General features: G+C 46.1%; 1 protein-coding gene and 1 long non-coding RNA gene across 7 annotated transcripts in view; one reads left to right on the top strand and one right to left on the bottom strand.

Moving 5' to 3' along the window:
• The window catches only part of LOC118510105 (dual 3',5'-cyclic-AMP and -GMP phosphodiesterase 11), a 79568-nt gene extending 63160 nt beyond the window's left edge, over window positions 1–16408 (bottom strand). For 2 of the 6 annotated variants that reach the window (XM_036051570.1, XM_036051561.1), the window contains exon 1: window positions 821–1006. In XM_036051570.1, coding sequence (XP_035907463.1) covers window positions 821–848 — 28 coding nt within the window. In that variant the 5' untranslated portion in view covers window positions 849–1006. Of the gene's footprint in view, window positions 1–820; window positions 1008–8886; window positions 9075–14444; window positions 14727–16259 lie in introns of those variants that run through there. The other 4 variants (XM_036051567.1, XM_036051560.1, XM_036051562.1 and 1 more) reach the window with 4 other exon arrangements.
• Window positions 7680–8222, top strand: LOC118510109. Its single transcript, XR_004905967.1, has 2 exons — window positions 7680–7770; window positions 7858–8222. It is a non-coding gene; the product is annotated as an uncharacterized LOC118510109 (long non-coding RNA).
• Window positions 16409–16703: the final 295 nt, after the last annotated feature.

Genomic DNA, 16703 nt, shown 5'->3' with positions numbered 1-16703 from the left:
CGAAATGTCAAATTGCTCTATATAATTCTACCTCCTAAATCTATATACCTTGAACGCGGCCTACCGAGTTCACGCACACACACTCTTGCGCGGGCTGTCAAAAAGAGATTGTGTAGCCGCTTGTGTTGTTTTTGTTTTTCGCCAGCACAGTAGTCATTCGAATGCCGTTGAAAATGTGTGTTAATTTACGGTCTGCGTGTATTTGCGCGTTTATGGCGTGATCTATTTCGTAAAATTACACTAACTGTTTTAGTAGCAAATTGGTATTATTTTTGGTTAACTTTGCGGTAAACGATACGCGCAGGCGCCTGCTGAAGAGGAATTCCGCGGTCAGCTGCACATCGATTAGCGCGTACGCACCCACACACAGGCACGCAGGCAAGAATTTATTTAAAATGCATCGCGCACGCACACACTTTACTCGCAAGATCAGGGTTGTCAAACGTGCGCTCGCGATCATGTTTTTTGCAACATGGTTCCATAGCATAACAAGCAAGCAAATTTTGTGAAGCTTGATGTGTTTTGTGTGAAAGGTTTAGTGTTATTTATTGAACATTTTTCATAAGCACACTGAATTGCTAAATTTCTTCAAAGTATTTCTCCAGCCTAACATTTTATGCCGGCGACACATTTCACTCCGACGTCCCTGTTTTATATGTTGGAACGGCACAATTAAATCACCGCAAGTAAGCATGTGTAGGTAGACACAATCTGTACGGTCTGATCTGCCTCAAGCCTGGTGGAGGTGGAATATTTCGCGGATTAAAAATCTGCTGTCTAACAGCTTCATTTAGATAAACACACACCGCACACTGCACACCTTTAAATTGTGGTTTTCCGAGGCACATACATTTATTCCAAACCGTGGCGCCGATAAACAGAACAACCCGAAACCCTCCTACAACACAGCACACCCGATTCGACACGCGCAATTGTACACGGCCGGCTCACTAGTGCCCCATCAACGTTCGCAAATTAGATACAATTTACACCGCGCGTGTGTGTATGTCTGCCTATTTTTTTTTTCGAAGGGTGCTTATGTCCGCTTATCTACGCCGTTTTCACAGACGTCGTGGTCACACGCATACACGGTCTCTGCCGTGTGTCGTATGGTGGCGGAGTTCCTCCGCCGAACATTGCAGGGCGTAGGGTTGGTGCGCAGGGCCACGATAAGAAATCGATTTCGATCACAAATGGGTTCCGCCTGTCTTCTTCGCAACATGGCCGGTCAGGTTAGCGGCTCGATAAGACGAGGAAAAATGTCGTGGAGCGTTGGGAAGCGTGTCTAAATTCGCATGCGCAGCTTTTCCAACGACACTTTGTTTTACCAGACCACAAATATTGCTTTTGACTTGGGTGATAAGAAGTAGAAGTGAGCAAATTCTTAGATTCTACCGGCCATGACACCGTAAATTGATAAGTACATTCTTGACCAGCTCTAACACACTGATTAGTGTGGTGAGATTAGTGATGATCGTTCAAAAGTAATCATTTGTGACAAATGGAAGCAACGACATGCAACTGAAGTTCCCCTGGGGACAATAATCTGACCAGTGGATCATACCGGCACTAGACCAAGGAAGGTGATCTCCATTATAGTTGGTCCCATTACTATGTGGATAGGCACTTTAAAATTTCTAAGAGAGTAGTTGAAAAAGTTCATTAAATTTAAACTAAAATATGTCAATAATTGCTCCGTCTAACTATTGTGTGTTGTCTTTTGACAGCTTTATACATTCGCTAACGGTATGTTTATCACGGCCCATAAAGGGGCACGGTCTAGATAAGATTACAACCAATAGTAGATGAGCCGTCTAGAGCTGATTATGGTTTTCAACACGCAATCAATGACTCGATATTTTAAAAGCTCTTTTTTACATTTTGATTACAGTTTTTCCAGGACTCGTAAATGCATATCTGCAGTCTTTTTTTCTCACAGCGAATCATCTGGTTCCCACTCACGGCACTCACTTTTCGCTACTGAGATACCTTAAGTGGCTAAAGTCTGAATAGATGCCCCCCTTTTTAGAAGTTTAGGTAAAAAATTGGCATAAATGTGAAAACTTGTTGAAATAATTATTTGTAATAATTAAAAACAGTAAATAAAGAATTAATTATACTTAAAAAGTTTGAAAAAGATACCCTTTTACGTAACTCAGTCCCCAAAATGATTGCCCGTGAATCCACCCACGATCTTATTTGAGCCTTAAGCCTAAAAACAATATTTCAATATATAATTTATTATCATCACCTATAGAAGAGCCCTAGAAACTTTACATTCCACTGGAATCGCTATTGCGCAATGCAACGGACCGGCGCCTGTTTCGCAAGTTTGCACCAAGATGTCAGCACCTGTCAACACGCGAGAGCGCGCGCGCGCACGTTCGCTCGCCCCAAACACATGGCGGTGCTTTTAGTGCTATAAAAGCGTCCGCAAATTGCGCCATCCACCCGGCACGTTCTATTGTGTCCCGGGTAAAGCTTTTTGCTAACACTTGCTAAATGCGAATTCCACCTGCTCTTGCCGCGGAGTATACTAAACGGAAAACGATACACTTACCGCCGTGAGTGGCGAAATGGAACGTGAGCGTGATAGACATTAAAGCACGATTTAGCGGAAGGATTTGCTCATCCGTTTGCCATACATACTCCTACGCCGAGCGGGTGGAAAATCGTAGGATAGCGAAAGCAAAACCAAAAGCAATTAAAAGGACATTAGGAAAGATTGCCGGCCGACAGGATGGCGCAGGAAATGAAACGATACTGTCGCCTTGGGCGTGTCCTTGGCATTAAAGGGCGAACGAATTTTTTTTTTAAATTCCGTCCCGTTTGGTGTTTGGTGGGTGAAACCATGTTGCTCGGCCCCGAAAGAATATGACGGTGACCGAAAGGAATGTGGGCAATAATATTGTGTACCAAACCGCAGGTGCTCAGTTCGTAATCGTTTCGAGCCATTTTCATTAACAGAAAGTCCTTTCATCCTTTACGTTTTCCAAAACGTTTTAGGCGAGGGCGCCTTTACGATTAAAGCCCTAGAAAAGTCCCTGCATCTCGGTGGAATCTACAATGCAACCAATGATGCTTCTGCATTGTCCTGTGAAGTTACAAAAATCAAACGATGGAAGCATGCAATTTGTTTAATAAAGTCTGCAAGTGCTTTTATAATCCAGTGAGACGTTGGATTGCGCCCTTCTGCCTTGCGATAGCCGAGCCTGGGTGTGCGCATTTGATCACATTCATTTGAATACTGATAGTGGTGCACCCTATATTGCATGCCTATCCCCACAGCGCTAGCAATGCAACACGGATACGTCGAGGGATTTGGCTAAGGTTGCACACGTACCGTGGAGGAGGACAAAACGATTACGAGTGGACGCCAGGACACACGGCTGGACGCGGTGTGTGCGGTCAACCGGAAGGGACAAAAAAAAGTAACACCCAGTGGGGAACACGTCGAGACGTGAGTGTATTGTAGAAGAGGACGTCGCTTCCGGTTAGATTACAACCTTTGGTTGGACTGTTGGACAGGGTGTTGGCTTCTTTTTTTTTCTTTTCTTGTTGCTGCTTCCTCTATGTATGCGTGAGTGGGGGCTGAATGCTTCCATTAGCTCTGCAGCTGAGTCTCGGATTGCTTGCCACTCGGAGCTCAGTGGCGGTGGTGAAATTGAAACACGAACCCTAATCCTTGATCCCAGCGTTGGTCCTGACAGTCGCCGTTTTGTTATCTATTTCTTCCCTTGCGCTGTGCCCGCTCCAACCGTTCCGTCCCGTTCGGAGTAGGGGCTTCGATTTTAACCAACGCTCAAGGTTGTTGCTATTACGGTGCACCGGATGCCGGAAAAGCTCATTGTTCGGATCGCTCGGAAAGGTGCCGAGGCAATCCGTGGTAGGTGGATAGTTTTACGCAGAAATCAAACATCAGTGCAGAAGAAGACATACCGACGCGGATGTGGCCCACCATTGTGGGTGTGTGCAAGTGTGGGGCAAGTGTTTGCAGCAGCAACTCGGTAGGGCTGAAAATAGCTGCCCTTAGCCGTTTTTTCAACGTCAATGGGGAAAAGTTGTAGAGGAACTTTCATTCGATTTAGCTGCTATATGCGCTTGCTTTTTTTAAAAGGAAAATTGGAAAATATTGTGCACGTGCCTTGCGTTGGTAGCGCTTGATTCCGTTTTAAGCGATAAAGCGCCATTAAAATTTTTATTGCACCATTTTTAACTTACATTAAATGTACTATCAACATTTTTTAAATGAAAGTAATTATTTCCTTCTCTTTATGTTTCACGAGTGTGTATGCAAAGCTTTGTTCCACAACTCCCAACATAGCCTAATGGTCCACGCGTTGCCACACCGTTAAAATTTAAATGCTATTTGAAGCACATCAAATGAAGCAATTTAGATACGGTACAGGTATCCTGCCCACAGTTGCGCGTCCTCTAACACCATTCGCGAGGTTGTCATGCTTCTGGCGACCACCTTACCCCACTGACATTGAACCGAAAAACTACAAACCTAGAAGCTGAAAGATACCTTTTTTTCCAATTGATTGCACCGCTGTCGCCTCCTTGGTCCTCGACGAGCGCCAAAGAAGGGAAATAGGAGACCATCTAACTACCATTCGATGAAGGCAACCCTGAACCAGTGATAAGAAAGAATGACTTTTCATATCGTTTGCCAAAAAGTTGACCTCCGCCGCACACGCATCGCCGACGTTAGGTACTGGCGGACATTCATGTATAATTCAGCCAAACACTCGCAGCCGAAGGTCCCGGGCCCGGGGTGTGTGTGTGTGTGTGCTTGATGCACCCTCTGAAAGGGAGAGCTCGGCTGGACGTGAGTGGCGTTTAAAAAATGGTTCATTCAACCACCGCCCCAAAACCCTCCGGTCCCAGACAATGACATTCCGACACCCCGCCGGCTTTGCAAGGCGGACTGAAGGTAAAATGGCGACAGTGCGTTCAACGCGATCTTCAGCAGTCGTGCGCCGTACCACATGGACGTGAGGTTTTATAATTTTGATTTAAAGCTTCACGGTAGTATTGAATTGGGTTTTTTTGCTTGTTTGTGGTTTTTGAGCAATTAAATTGGCAAAACTTTATGCGGACTGCGATTGTGGCCTGCTAATGGAGAAATGGGGGGGTGGAAAAGGGAGGGCTCGGAGAGGGTTGAAAACGTATTTTGGTTTTCTGAATTGAAATGATTGAGGATCGAATTAAGATTCAAATCGATCCAAGGACGCCTCGAATGGCCTTTTGTGTACCATTGAAGCTTTGAGGAATGACAATAAAATGCATCAGGAATTTATTTGAAGATGTTATCACATTTGATGGGAATTGTATTGGTACTGTTTTTTTTTCCTTCGGGGGACTTCAACTCTTCAAGAGGGGTTGGGGCTACCATTTTTTGTTTCCTACGCTTCTTAACCAGTCCTGGATGTCCTGGATGTAGCTAGTGTTCAAGGGAATGGCTCAAATTCGAATAGATGCCGGTTCAAAAACATCAGAAAATGGATCATTTATGAAGCACCATGCGGCTTAGATTTTGCCTTTTAATGACACCAAAAGTGCCCGTCCTACAGTACGTAACATTATTATACAAACTTTTGAAAGGAGTTAATGGGCTATAACGAATCACATACTTAACCATATAATTATGTTAAACGAGTGAGTTTCTATTGAAATCCGATCTCTAGACTCTGCTCAGAGGCGGCCCGAAGGCAGAGCCGACAACGGCAGGACCGGGGATCAAATCCCATCCGGATCGTTTTCCCTTAGTGTAGACTGACTATCCAACTACGTGATATCATTAAGTCTAGTAAGCCAAAATGGCAGGCATGAGACCTAAGAGGCTGTTAGGCCAAACAAGAAAAAGAAGACGACGCTACGTAAGAAATATGGAAAAATTGTTTAATATTTCAAATGTATTGAAAACGTGATAAATTCGACGAAAGACATTTTTTGTAAATAAAAAAAATGTTAGTGATTATTGTGTTAAAGCTAAACTCAAAGAATTCAAAATTGCTGGGCCATTTCAAACAATTCATCAGACTCCTCGTGCAGATAACTGTTACAAGAGAGAGAGAGAGAGAGAGAGAGCATGATTATTCCATCAAATGAAAAGAGATCAAATATAGCCATAGAACCTATGTTTAACTAAGTAAAACACTGTATAGTAAGCTGTCAGTCATCATAATAAGACAACATGTCGTGCTGATCGAACCAGAGGCACGTTGCATTGTTTCAACGCATTCAACGCTCTTCAACACACTTCACATTATCCATCCATGTTTAGCAAACTCCAATTATGTCCTGTCAGACAAAATGTCCTTACCGCAAGTACCATCACTTATCGACCACTCAATAAATGCATCAAATCCACTCTCGTTTGCTCTCTCTCTCTCTCCCTCTCTCTCTCTTTTTTCTCTCATCTCCACACACACACTTGGCTCTGCATGGCCACTGCACGTTTACGGATAACAACGATGTGCCAAAGTTGCCGCCTTGGAAAAACAAACATAAATCCTTCTTCTTCTTTTTTGTCCGACACGCACACACACACATCCTGCCTGACGCTGGCAGGCATCGGCACAGGCAAAAGCGAATGGAATTATCCTGCCTTGCCGAGCGCATCGAAGTATCAATCAAACGTCGCCGTGATTGTGTATGCGCGTGGGCTATGAAGAAGGATGATGTCCCCAGCGGGCTAAAAATAATGTCCCACCTTATCCCTCCGGTTCCACCGGAACACAGACTAAATGGGGTCCACGGGGACATTAAACGCATCTTTGACGGCAAAGAAAGCGTCATCGGCTTGGGTTGCGCTTGGCTGGTGTCAGCGTGTCGGAAGGATTGTGCTAGCAGCAGATGCTTTCTGGACCCGGGGTTCAGTTTCTTGATCCGGCGCACAAGAAAGTATGTGACCGTGGTGTGGCTGGACGGAGCTCGTCTCTCACTCTCCAAGGACACATCGACGGACGACATTAAGAAAGGCGGAGGAATTTTCCGACTATTGTCGAAAGCAATAAGCAATCGTTTGTCCTGGCGTTCCACCCGTTCGATTCGTCCGGAAACCGCAACGACTGGCCGCCAGGGCAAGAGATGTGGGATTAATATTTGGTCGCACCGGCGCCGCACACCATTCGCAAACGGGATGGAGTTAATGAATTTTATGTGCCAACCATTATTTGCTCGACATTGACCGATTTGATGTGTCCGGAATTAGTGTTATGAGAAATCCAGGGTCACTCAATGTCTCCGCACGAATGCTCCGTGTGCTGGAGCGCTGTTTAAATGCCCGGAAAAGAAAGACAAACAAAGCAGCGGAAAATGTGCCAAAAAGCAGCTGCCTCGAAGAGAGATGGAGAGAAAAGCCACGAATAATAACGATCGACTTTCACTATGAAACGCAATACTTGGCTAGATAACAGTGAACTCATCTAATGAGCGAATGGTGCACGTGTCTATAAATACTGCTCCACGATGAAAACACCATTTCGGTGGTGGATGAAAGATCACGCATTCAAACACAAAGAAATTGGAGAATTTGATGAGCAATATACGCATCGTTATTCGGTCCTTATTATCTTCGGGGACCATTAGGGGCTTTATTCTAGGGAAAAATGATGTTGCGGTTTCGGTGTCGCAGACGGCATTCCCGTTCCGCTCGGTGCCATTGTGTGAGTGCCAGGCTCTCGATTACATTCGCTTCCACTACAACCCCAACCATCCAAAAACCCATCGAGTAATTGAATCATCTTCCGATCGACGCAAGAAGTAAATATAAATATTGCTCAGCTGGTGCCTGCCTGGTAGTGGCTGCATGTGTATCGGAAAATAATTGGTATTGACCTATCATTTCAGCTCCGGACGTAGCTGGAAGAAATGCCGCGAATCTGTACAGTGTACTGCGATTTAACTGGCCCGCCACCACTCTTCACCCCATACGTTCTCCAAAAAACCTCCCTAGCTCAGCACACGGAAGACGCACGAGTGACGTCAATCAGACATCTTCCATCGTGGGGCGCATAGACCGCGTCTTCATGGACTGGAAAAAAAAAACCAACTAGTTCGCGACTATTACGACTCATCAAAACCGTTTCGTGCTGCGATGCGCATTTCATTCCCACTGCCTTGTGGATGAGAAATGAGGAAACTGGACCAAAATGGTTGGCTTGGAAATTGTCCGAGGTGTCAACAAAACGTAGCAATAAAGTCCTAACACCATTCCCCGTTTGGCAGAGCAATTCCAACACCAGTTTCTAGCCAACGACAGGAAGAACGGACTACGATGACTTACTGAGAAGGACTATCCACTAGGTCAGGACGGTTTTGGGGTGGATTGGGTCCCATCGGGATGAGAGTGTTTCGCCCATTACGTCCGTTGGGGATGATGGCTACAAACAATAAAACACCAAAGGGGACTGGCCCAGATCCCCGGGGCCCGGGAGCTGCTCCTGACAACCCAACACGACCATGTTTTCAATGATGAACGTTGATGGTGCACGTGTAAATTAAATGCCTTTTTACTTCTGTAATCGAAGCGAAGGGACTCGAGCAGTCGGTGAACCTCGAAGGCAAGGGTAATCTCGTTGATAGCGAGATGTGCTTTAAGAGCAGCACGATGGAAGAACAATTAGCACTTGTTCTATCATTGCTTTCGCACACGAAAGACACATGGTTCGGTCGGTGGTGGGAGTCGATGTGTCTTTCCATTCAATTAAATTAATGAAGCAATGGGCTATGATGGTTCGCCTCGAAATTCCCAACCAACCCACCCACACCGAGCTCGTGAAGATGAAGGTTCCAGTTGGCTCAGCTGGACAAAAGGAAGAAATGTGACCCCGGTGCAGACTGGGCTGCGTGGCCGCGTCAGTAAACAATCATTATTACCTCGCAAATAAATCAATCAACCGACGAACGCACTACTCGTAGCGCGATAAAGCTGCCACCGATGAACCGCAAACCGGCAACTGCCAAGGGTGTGCTTCCGGCGATGTAAACGGAGTGAAGCTGCCTTTGGTTTCGCTTATGATGTGAAGTTTTGTTGCGACAGTGCGTTGGCTTTATTGTGATGCGTTCTGTAAAGAAAGGTAAGATAAGGGTTGATTAAACAATAGTTTTGAAGCTCACTGTATCTTAATATGTATTCACACATAGGTCGGTAATATCGATAGTTAACCCTGCTATAGCTACAATCGAAACTCGGAATGCCCATACACTTAACCTGACTATATAAGTTTAAATTACCTCATGCAAGGAGTGGTCCGGTGGTGGAGGTAACAACAGCGCCAGTCTTCATACGGCAGGAACGGGGTTTAAATCCCATTCGGACCGTTCCCACGTAGTATGGACTGACTACTTGGGTACAATCAAGTTACAGAAAGCCAGAAATGGCAGGCATATGACCTAAGAGGACGTTAGAACAAGATAATAGAAAGAGAGAGAAATGGTCGGCCGATGGCGAATCCCAACTTTAGAAAGTCGGAGGGATTGACTCTGAAAATGACAGCTGTTTAAGTTCCTTGCACATCACGATCCCTTACATGGAGAGGTATCTTGAATTATGAGGCTTCTTCGAAGAACAGATCGCTTAGTAGACGAGGTCCCTTGCGCGTACCCTCAGACAACTCAGACAGACAGGGTTCTTAAGAAGACAAAACTACTTAAGCAATGAGGCTCCAGGCCACTTCAATATTAGCTACGAGCAGTGGGGGATCAACCTAGGAGTGGAAGGAGCAGCCGCTCACGGTCTCGTCGGTTATGGAGCTTCGTCGACGAGGGAAATCCTGTTCTTTCCCACTATTAGAGAGGCCTTAACTGCCATTCCGCTTCGGGCCTCCAACTATCTCAACCCACCACTGGCTACGAGAAACAAAAACCAATTTCCATCTTTCCGAATGCTGCTTTCACGAGACTTTGCTGATTGAAAGTTTGTTTTTTTTTTTGGATGATCCAAAAGGTGTTCGTTCTTTATGTATCAACTGTCGCATTTTGAATTCTATTGGAACCGTCTGGCCAGAGCAAAAGATTGATCGCATCTTTCTATGTGCTATAAAGAAATCTATCGAACCATTTTGTGGCTGAATTCGACTCAAACCTCGAGAGAACGTGGCCTGCCGTGTTTGACATCGTTTCCCTGATGACCAGTAACAGGACCTCATTATTTATTCATTATTTAAATTTTCCATTAAGATACATCCTCGAAAACGGTTAATATAGTCCATTTTAATGATTAATATCAATCCTGGAGCGGTCTGATGGCTTATACGGGAGCGGCGTCGGTCATAACACGGCAGGACAGGGGTTCTAAACCTATCGAGACGAGCTCTCCGTAAGACGCGTAAGACAGGCCAGAAATGGCAGACCGAGACCTCTCGAGCTTGTACTGCCAAAGAAGAATCCCTTTTCTCCCCCGTCTAAACGTACTCCAGTTTGCATTCTAAAGAACATCCACGTTAAGCAATTTAAATATCGTTAAATCTGCGATAGCAACAAAGTCAATGATGCTTCTAGCCAGCGGACTAATGAAGGAAAGAGATTAAAAACATGCTCTATCCAATTTGCATCGAAATGCTTACGGTGCCTTTGTTTCCCTATGCTTCCAAACCGTCCTGGGGCGTTTTACCTTATGAAACAGACTGCCAAGGATCAAGGGTCGACTGCCGGCTCTCGTTAAAAAGGTCGCTAAACGTTGAATCATAATCGTACGCACGTGGGACGCTTTTGACCGAATTCAAAGTTTCATTATTTAAAGCCGTGCTTTACGGGTGGGTTTTCCCCGTATGCCGAATTATAACGGTTTGTTTGTCTTTGATGTGATATTCAGAATATAATATTAAATAATAGATGTTGTGTTTTGTTGGTTTACAGTACATTACAGCACGGTGTAACAACACTACTACGCAATACCAGGCTGTTGTATCATTTTTTTTCTATTCCTCCTCCATTGACAATTAAAATGTCGGCGCGTCCATCAACAACATGTTCATTCGCTCTAATGGAAGCAGTAATTACATCCCTTGCCGTACGAAGCAAAACACAAGGGTAAGATTAACTGCATCAGCATGAATAGCTTTTTTTGTGTTTATTTTACAAAAATATCATTGCTCTAAAATCTTCGATGGGAAGGCAGGCCTGATTCGAAGTCGAACTAAGAATTGTTAACTTATCCATTCAGATTTCGATGAGCGACCGGACGAACTGTAACCGGCTCAGAACGTAACTGGACCTCCGGCTCGATTACCTTATCTGACATTTTACGCCTTGCGATGCAGAAATCGTCACTTCGCGGACGGCTGTGATTGGCACAATTAGCAAGTGTACGCTAAACCTGTCTAATAAAGTTACATAAAGAACGATCCGCACAGGAAACACGCTCAGGGGCTCCCACAGCTGATGCCGTGGGTGAGAAGGTGTGCGTGTGTCGCTGGGAATGGTGGAATCAACTAAGACGTTAAACAGATGGCCTGTATCGGAACAATCGGTCAAAGTCGAATCGAAGTGCCTGAGGGTTCGGCGGGCACGGTTTGAACGGAAGGTGGAATGTGTTTGTTTAGTGGTTAACCCACAAAACGATCGTTATCGTATTGTTGCTGGGTTTGATGACGTAGTTGCGGGCTATTTATCTGGGAGTGATGGTGTGTTTACGTACTGTAAAAATTATTGTCCAGTGATGATGACATCGCTGTACGTCACAGAAATGTTGTATAAGAAGTTTTGAAACATTTTAACTTCAATGAAGTCTTAGATATTGAAGTTAGAGACCTCATCGTAAAAAAGTCATCTTTTTAGTTATTAAAGTTAGGGGATTTAATCAAAAATCTCTTAACGAAGAATATTCAATGACAAGCTTTAAAATCGCTCCCTTGGATAATCTAGACGTCTTCAAGTCTCCAAGTCTAGACGGTCTTTAGGTGCTAACAACATACCGTCTTCGATGTCCTCATGGCTTGGGAGATTTTATTTTCTTGCCCATGCCTTGCTAGACAAGCAATTGAAAGACTTCGGGGCTTAAATACCTCAATCCCCAAAAAAGGCAATCCTACCTAATAATCCGATTTAAACACTAAATTCCTTCCAGCCGCCAGGTAAGCGAGACGTTTCATAAATCGCGCTTCCTACAACTACCGGTGCTGCTCTGACCTTTATCTTGGGCACAGCAAAACGGGAAGAAGTGATGTGGACGATACCGAAAACAGAAGCGATTCGCAAAGCGGCGTCAATCGGTGGCCGGCTTACTGGCCAGCAGCGTTCCAGGGCATCGTCACACCACGCTCGGTTTACAAGATTTGCATAAAAACACAATAGCATTCATAACCGATCATCGCGCGTTGGAGAACAAGCAGACGAAACATGTGACATACGTGCAGCTGAAACTTGTCACCACGTTCTCTTGCCGCTACTGGCCAACGAAAGAGCGCGGAGAGGAAAAAACGAAAAAAAGAACTAATATGTTTAACACAAAAATCAACCTCAATGCCAGTCGGCTCAGCGTAGTTTCTTCGCGGCATGGGAGAACTGCGGCACGTATCGCCAACTCACCGGGAGCCGAGCCCGGTGAGAGTCCTCGGCGCATGGCTTTATTTATGCCTTTATCCTTGAAATCACGGGCACCCAAGGATGTGCGGCAGCGGGCCAGTGGTGGGATGGGAGGGAAAATAAAAATTGTCTTCGAAACTTCGAACAATCACCCAAAAATGGACGCGCGCGCATGGACGGCAAACCTGTTTCGCTACGCCCCTAGTCGAAACTGGAATTTTGCGCCGTTGCTCGGCTACCGACGAGGGGCGAGCCGGGCCAGGAACTGTGTCTTTAGGGCGACCCTGACGTAGGAAGGCAGGACGGTTCCCTGCTGAGGGTGCGATAAGGGTTTTTAACGAGATTAAGGGTGGTGGTGAGTGGTGATCTCGGTAAGGTCATTGCCGTGTGTATTAGGGTCTCGCTGGCGATGGGCAGGTGTTCCAGGTGATCGCTGTAAAAAAGGGCACGGGAAGCGAACGTAACGCGCATGTGCAGTCTAATTACGCCGAAGGTCAAGATCTGCTTTTTTTTGGGTGAAAGTTGGTCCATTGCCGATGGATGGATTAGTGCCGTAGCAGTAAGATGTCGGGCCTTGCAGCAGTAAACAAAATGCCGAGATTTTTGCCGGCGGAGTCACAACCACCAAGGCTGTAGTGCGGCAGCAAACGACCCTCAAAAGCCATCCGACAAAAGCTAAAGCGTAAAAAAGTGGTTTCCATCTCCGACGCAATAGCTTCGACCCGGCGCAACAAATGATATCGACGCTCATTACTTGACGGCGCTTTTGGAGCTTCGACATTACAAACGCGCCAGGTTACCACCGCAGAGATGTACTGCAATGACCTGTTTTAGGGGGGGGGGGGGGGGGGGGGGGGGGGGTAGTGGGATGTGTCAAAAATGTTGCGCAGTACGAACAGTTGGCGGGTTAGTGCCCGCGTGCGATACGGTTCCGAGTGGATGGATATAGGATTTACATAATCGAACCATCGCAAGAAACTACTGACCCGTTTGCTAACGGTGCTGACCTCGAAAGGTTATATTTAGAAAACTGACTTGAGCGTTGAGAGCAGCACCGGGAACTGTTCCGGGGTTGGAGGTGGCTCATCAGGCTGTGGCTGGGTCATTAAAACGCATCTTGAACTCGGGATGAAGTGGGAAGCAAACTACTAAGCGACATTCTAACCGAGACGTCATCCGTCAGTGCTGCAGTGCGGGCGATGTCAGAAGCATCATTCCCGGACGCTACCGAACGCAGATTAGATGATTGTGTACGCAGGCACAAGCACACAACCACAGCTGCACGTGAGCTTTATCAACAACAATAAACTTACTCGCTTATCAAATGTCATATAAACCACATTCACAATCTTGATGAAGCGGCAGCAGGGAATCAGCGCTGTGCTTCACTAGTAGCAATTGCAAGGTCCACGGTTCCCTAGCACGAAGCTTAACTTTATGTCCACTCGCGGTAGAAAACATTGTGAAGATCTTTATAGATCAACCCTCGTCGCGTACCTAGTTTAAGATCATCCTACAAAACCTCCAAACGGCTGTTTGCCTTTGCAAAGTACCGCAAAATGCATTCAGCCGCACTAACGCCACCATTGTGTCACAGCGGATCTTGAGCTGCAGCAAATTTACACTTCCCCCTCAACGTGACGAGTGACGTGGTGTAACGCCAGCTGCTTCCTACCGAGCAGCTCTCAACTCGTCACGGTCAGCCAGGCAGCCGGCCCGAAAAAGTAGCGACATCGCCATTTTACGCCAAAAACGTACAAAATGGTTAAACATTTGCAACAACATGGGCGCACACCAATACTAACGGTGTGCGTGGTTCCGCTCGGCAGCACCCAAATTTCCGCTGTCACGTTCGGTGACTTTCCAAGCGGTACATAATACAATCCGTCAGTCCATTACCAGTGACTTACCTTTGTCCGTCTCCGGAATTGGGTGACTCGCTGGGGTTGGGTTAGTTTTTCTTTATATGACGCCTTCCGCTACTCGGCAGCACCGGTAGATGTGGTAAGTTATCATTTATGGGACGCAATAATACACTCGCGCGGAAAGCACTCGCTACACTGAGCTCACTAAACTGCGGTTAAGGTGAGGTGCTCTACTGAATCGTTGTTCAGGTTCACACTACCCGACACCGTTAAGAAGACTAGTAGAATGTCATTTCACCTTTACATAGCACTGGGTCGCGAAAGTCGCTGGGAAAAAGAAGTGCGAAACTGTTACTTCGGCCCGATGACGCTGTCGATAATGGCCTAGGACATCACTAACTGAGTCACGCCTGCTTGCTGCACAGCACCGCAAAAAAGGCGTCGATAATGATTACGGCAAAGAGTGTGATGATGATTAATACGCGACCGCGAGATGAAAAAGAGGTGACGAGGAACGCGCAACCAACTGCTAGAAATCCGAAAAAACAAAGTTCTACCGCTTCACTGGTTTCACCTAGGCAACGGAATGTTTCAAACTTTTGTTCAAACTCCTAGGACACTGTTTACATTCGGCTTGCAGCAACTACACACAACTGTTTGTTTGGTGGACCCGGTGTCACACCAATACTTGCGCACCTTGCACACAAAACTGGTGCCTGCTGTGTTAACAACCTTTCTCGCACAAAATAGGGGTTGTTTGGGGGCTAGTGAACGGGGGGGATGGGGATGACACTGTGGACACTCGCACACTCCGCACACTTGTTGGCGACGTCAAAAACGTGTCACTGTGGATGGCTTCCGTTTTTGACACATTTCGGTACGGAGACTCGGCACCACAGACAGATTCAAATTAAGATAAAGGCCTCTCACACATACACTTTGCAGGAACCGACCCGCGGAAGGCTGAAACTGGCTGATTCGGAGCTGTTTAATGCCTCTCCAACCATGCCATAGTTCATAATGGCGTAGAGGATTGTTTTTTGTGTTATTTTTTAGCCAAGATAAAGAGAGGGGTACAAACAAAAAAAAAAAAAAACCGGGGGAGAGAAAGACCATCATCAGATACACAAAGAGGAGGCCACCGTTCACCTTACGGCTACTCTCCACCCAAAGCCTATTCGGTTAACGTTACATTTGTCTTCGCGCGGAAACAATCGCTCGCTTGCGTTCACCTTTGGCACCATTTCGAATTCACCGCTGGTACATTGGGGATGGTTTGGATTCGAAACAACACCCGGTGGACATCTACTTTGCAGGAAATGGACCATCTCTCAAAACAAAATAAAGAAAGAAAAGAGCATCCCACCCAAATTCCCAAACGCTCACACGCTCCCGGCTGTGGTAAAAATGTGGCGATCCAAAAAGCGTTGTCGGCGAACGGCAAGATCTTCGCAATGCATTTGTGCAATGTAATTTGTGCACCGCGACGCGATCGCACGTGCGCACCCCGCACTCCTCCTCCCACTCTCTCCCCCCCTCTCTCTATCTCTCTCTCTCTCCCTCGCTCTATCGTTTTTCTTTTGATCGGCACCAACGCAATCAAAATAATAACAATATCCCTCCCGGGACCGCTTCCCGCGTGTCCTTTCCTTTCTCGCGCAATCACACCACACCACCGATACCACTGAACTCTTCCCTATCAGACGTGATTTCAAATGGTCAGAAACGTGCAAACACACACACACACACGCACACAGATAACACCAACGGGGATGCAACAAGCAGCTGCCGCCACCGCACTGGGTCCACAATCGCTGGCAACAACCGAAAACCCGGGGCTGATTGGGGGTGGGTTTTTACCGTTTTCGTTTTGCGGTGGTCGTTCGCGTCCGCGTTACGGCTTGGTGCTACCGATGCTACTTTGGGACCAGCGATTTCCCGATACACGCGCGCGTCTATATCACGTCCGTTCGTGCTCACTGTCGCGAGATTTCTGGCGGTTCCGGTGCCACTGCGAAGCGGTCGAATGCACCGAACCGAACGGTGGAACGGTTTCCGAGTTCAGAGCGGTTCAGTGGTGAGCAATCTGGTCCAGTGGTTTGAGATATTATTGTCTTATAATATATAATAATAATATATTATTGTCTTATAATGTTTCACTTTCTCTTCTTTAGATACGTCTTGTTTGGTCCTTATAGTTATCGATAACACTCTGTTATCTTATTATCCGTAATTTTTTATTCGCACTTCAGTATTCAGAGTTTTTTTCAATAAGTAAATGAATAAATAATTGCAGTAATTGTT

This window comes from Anopheles stephensi, chromosome 3 (assembly GCF_013141755.1).
Source record: "Anopheles stephensi strain Indian chromosome 3, UCI_ANSTEP_V1.0, whole genome shotgun sequence".
Taxonomy (NCBI): Eukaryota; Metazoa; Arthropoda; class Insecta; order Diptera; family Culicidae; genus Anopheles; species Anopheles stephensi.
The sequence above is the reverse complement of the archived record's forward strand: the minus strand, read 5'-3'. Positions and strand labels throughout refer to the sequence as shown.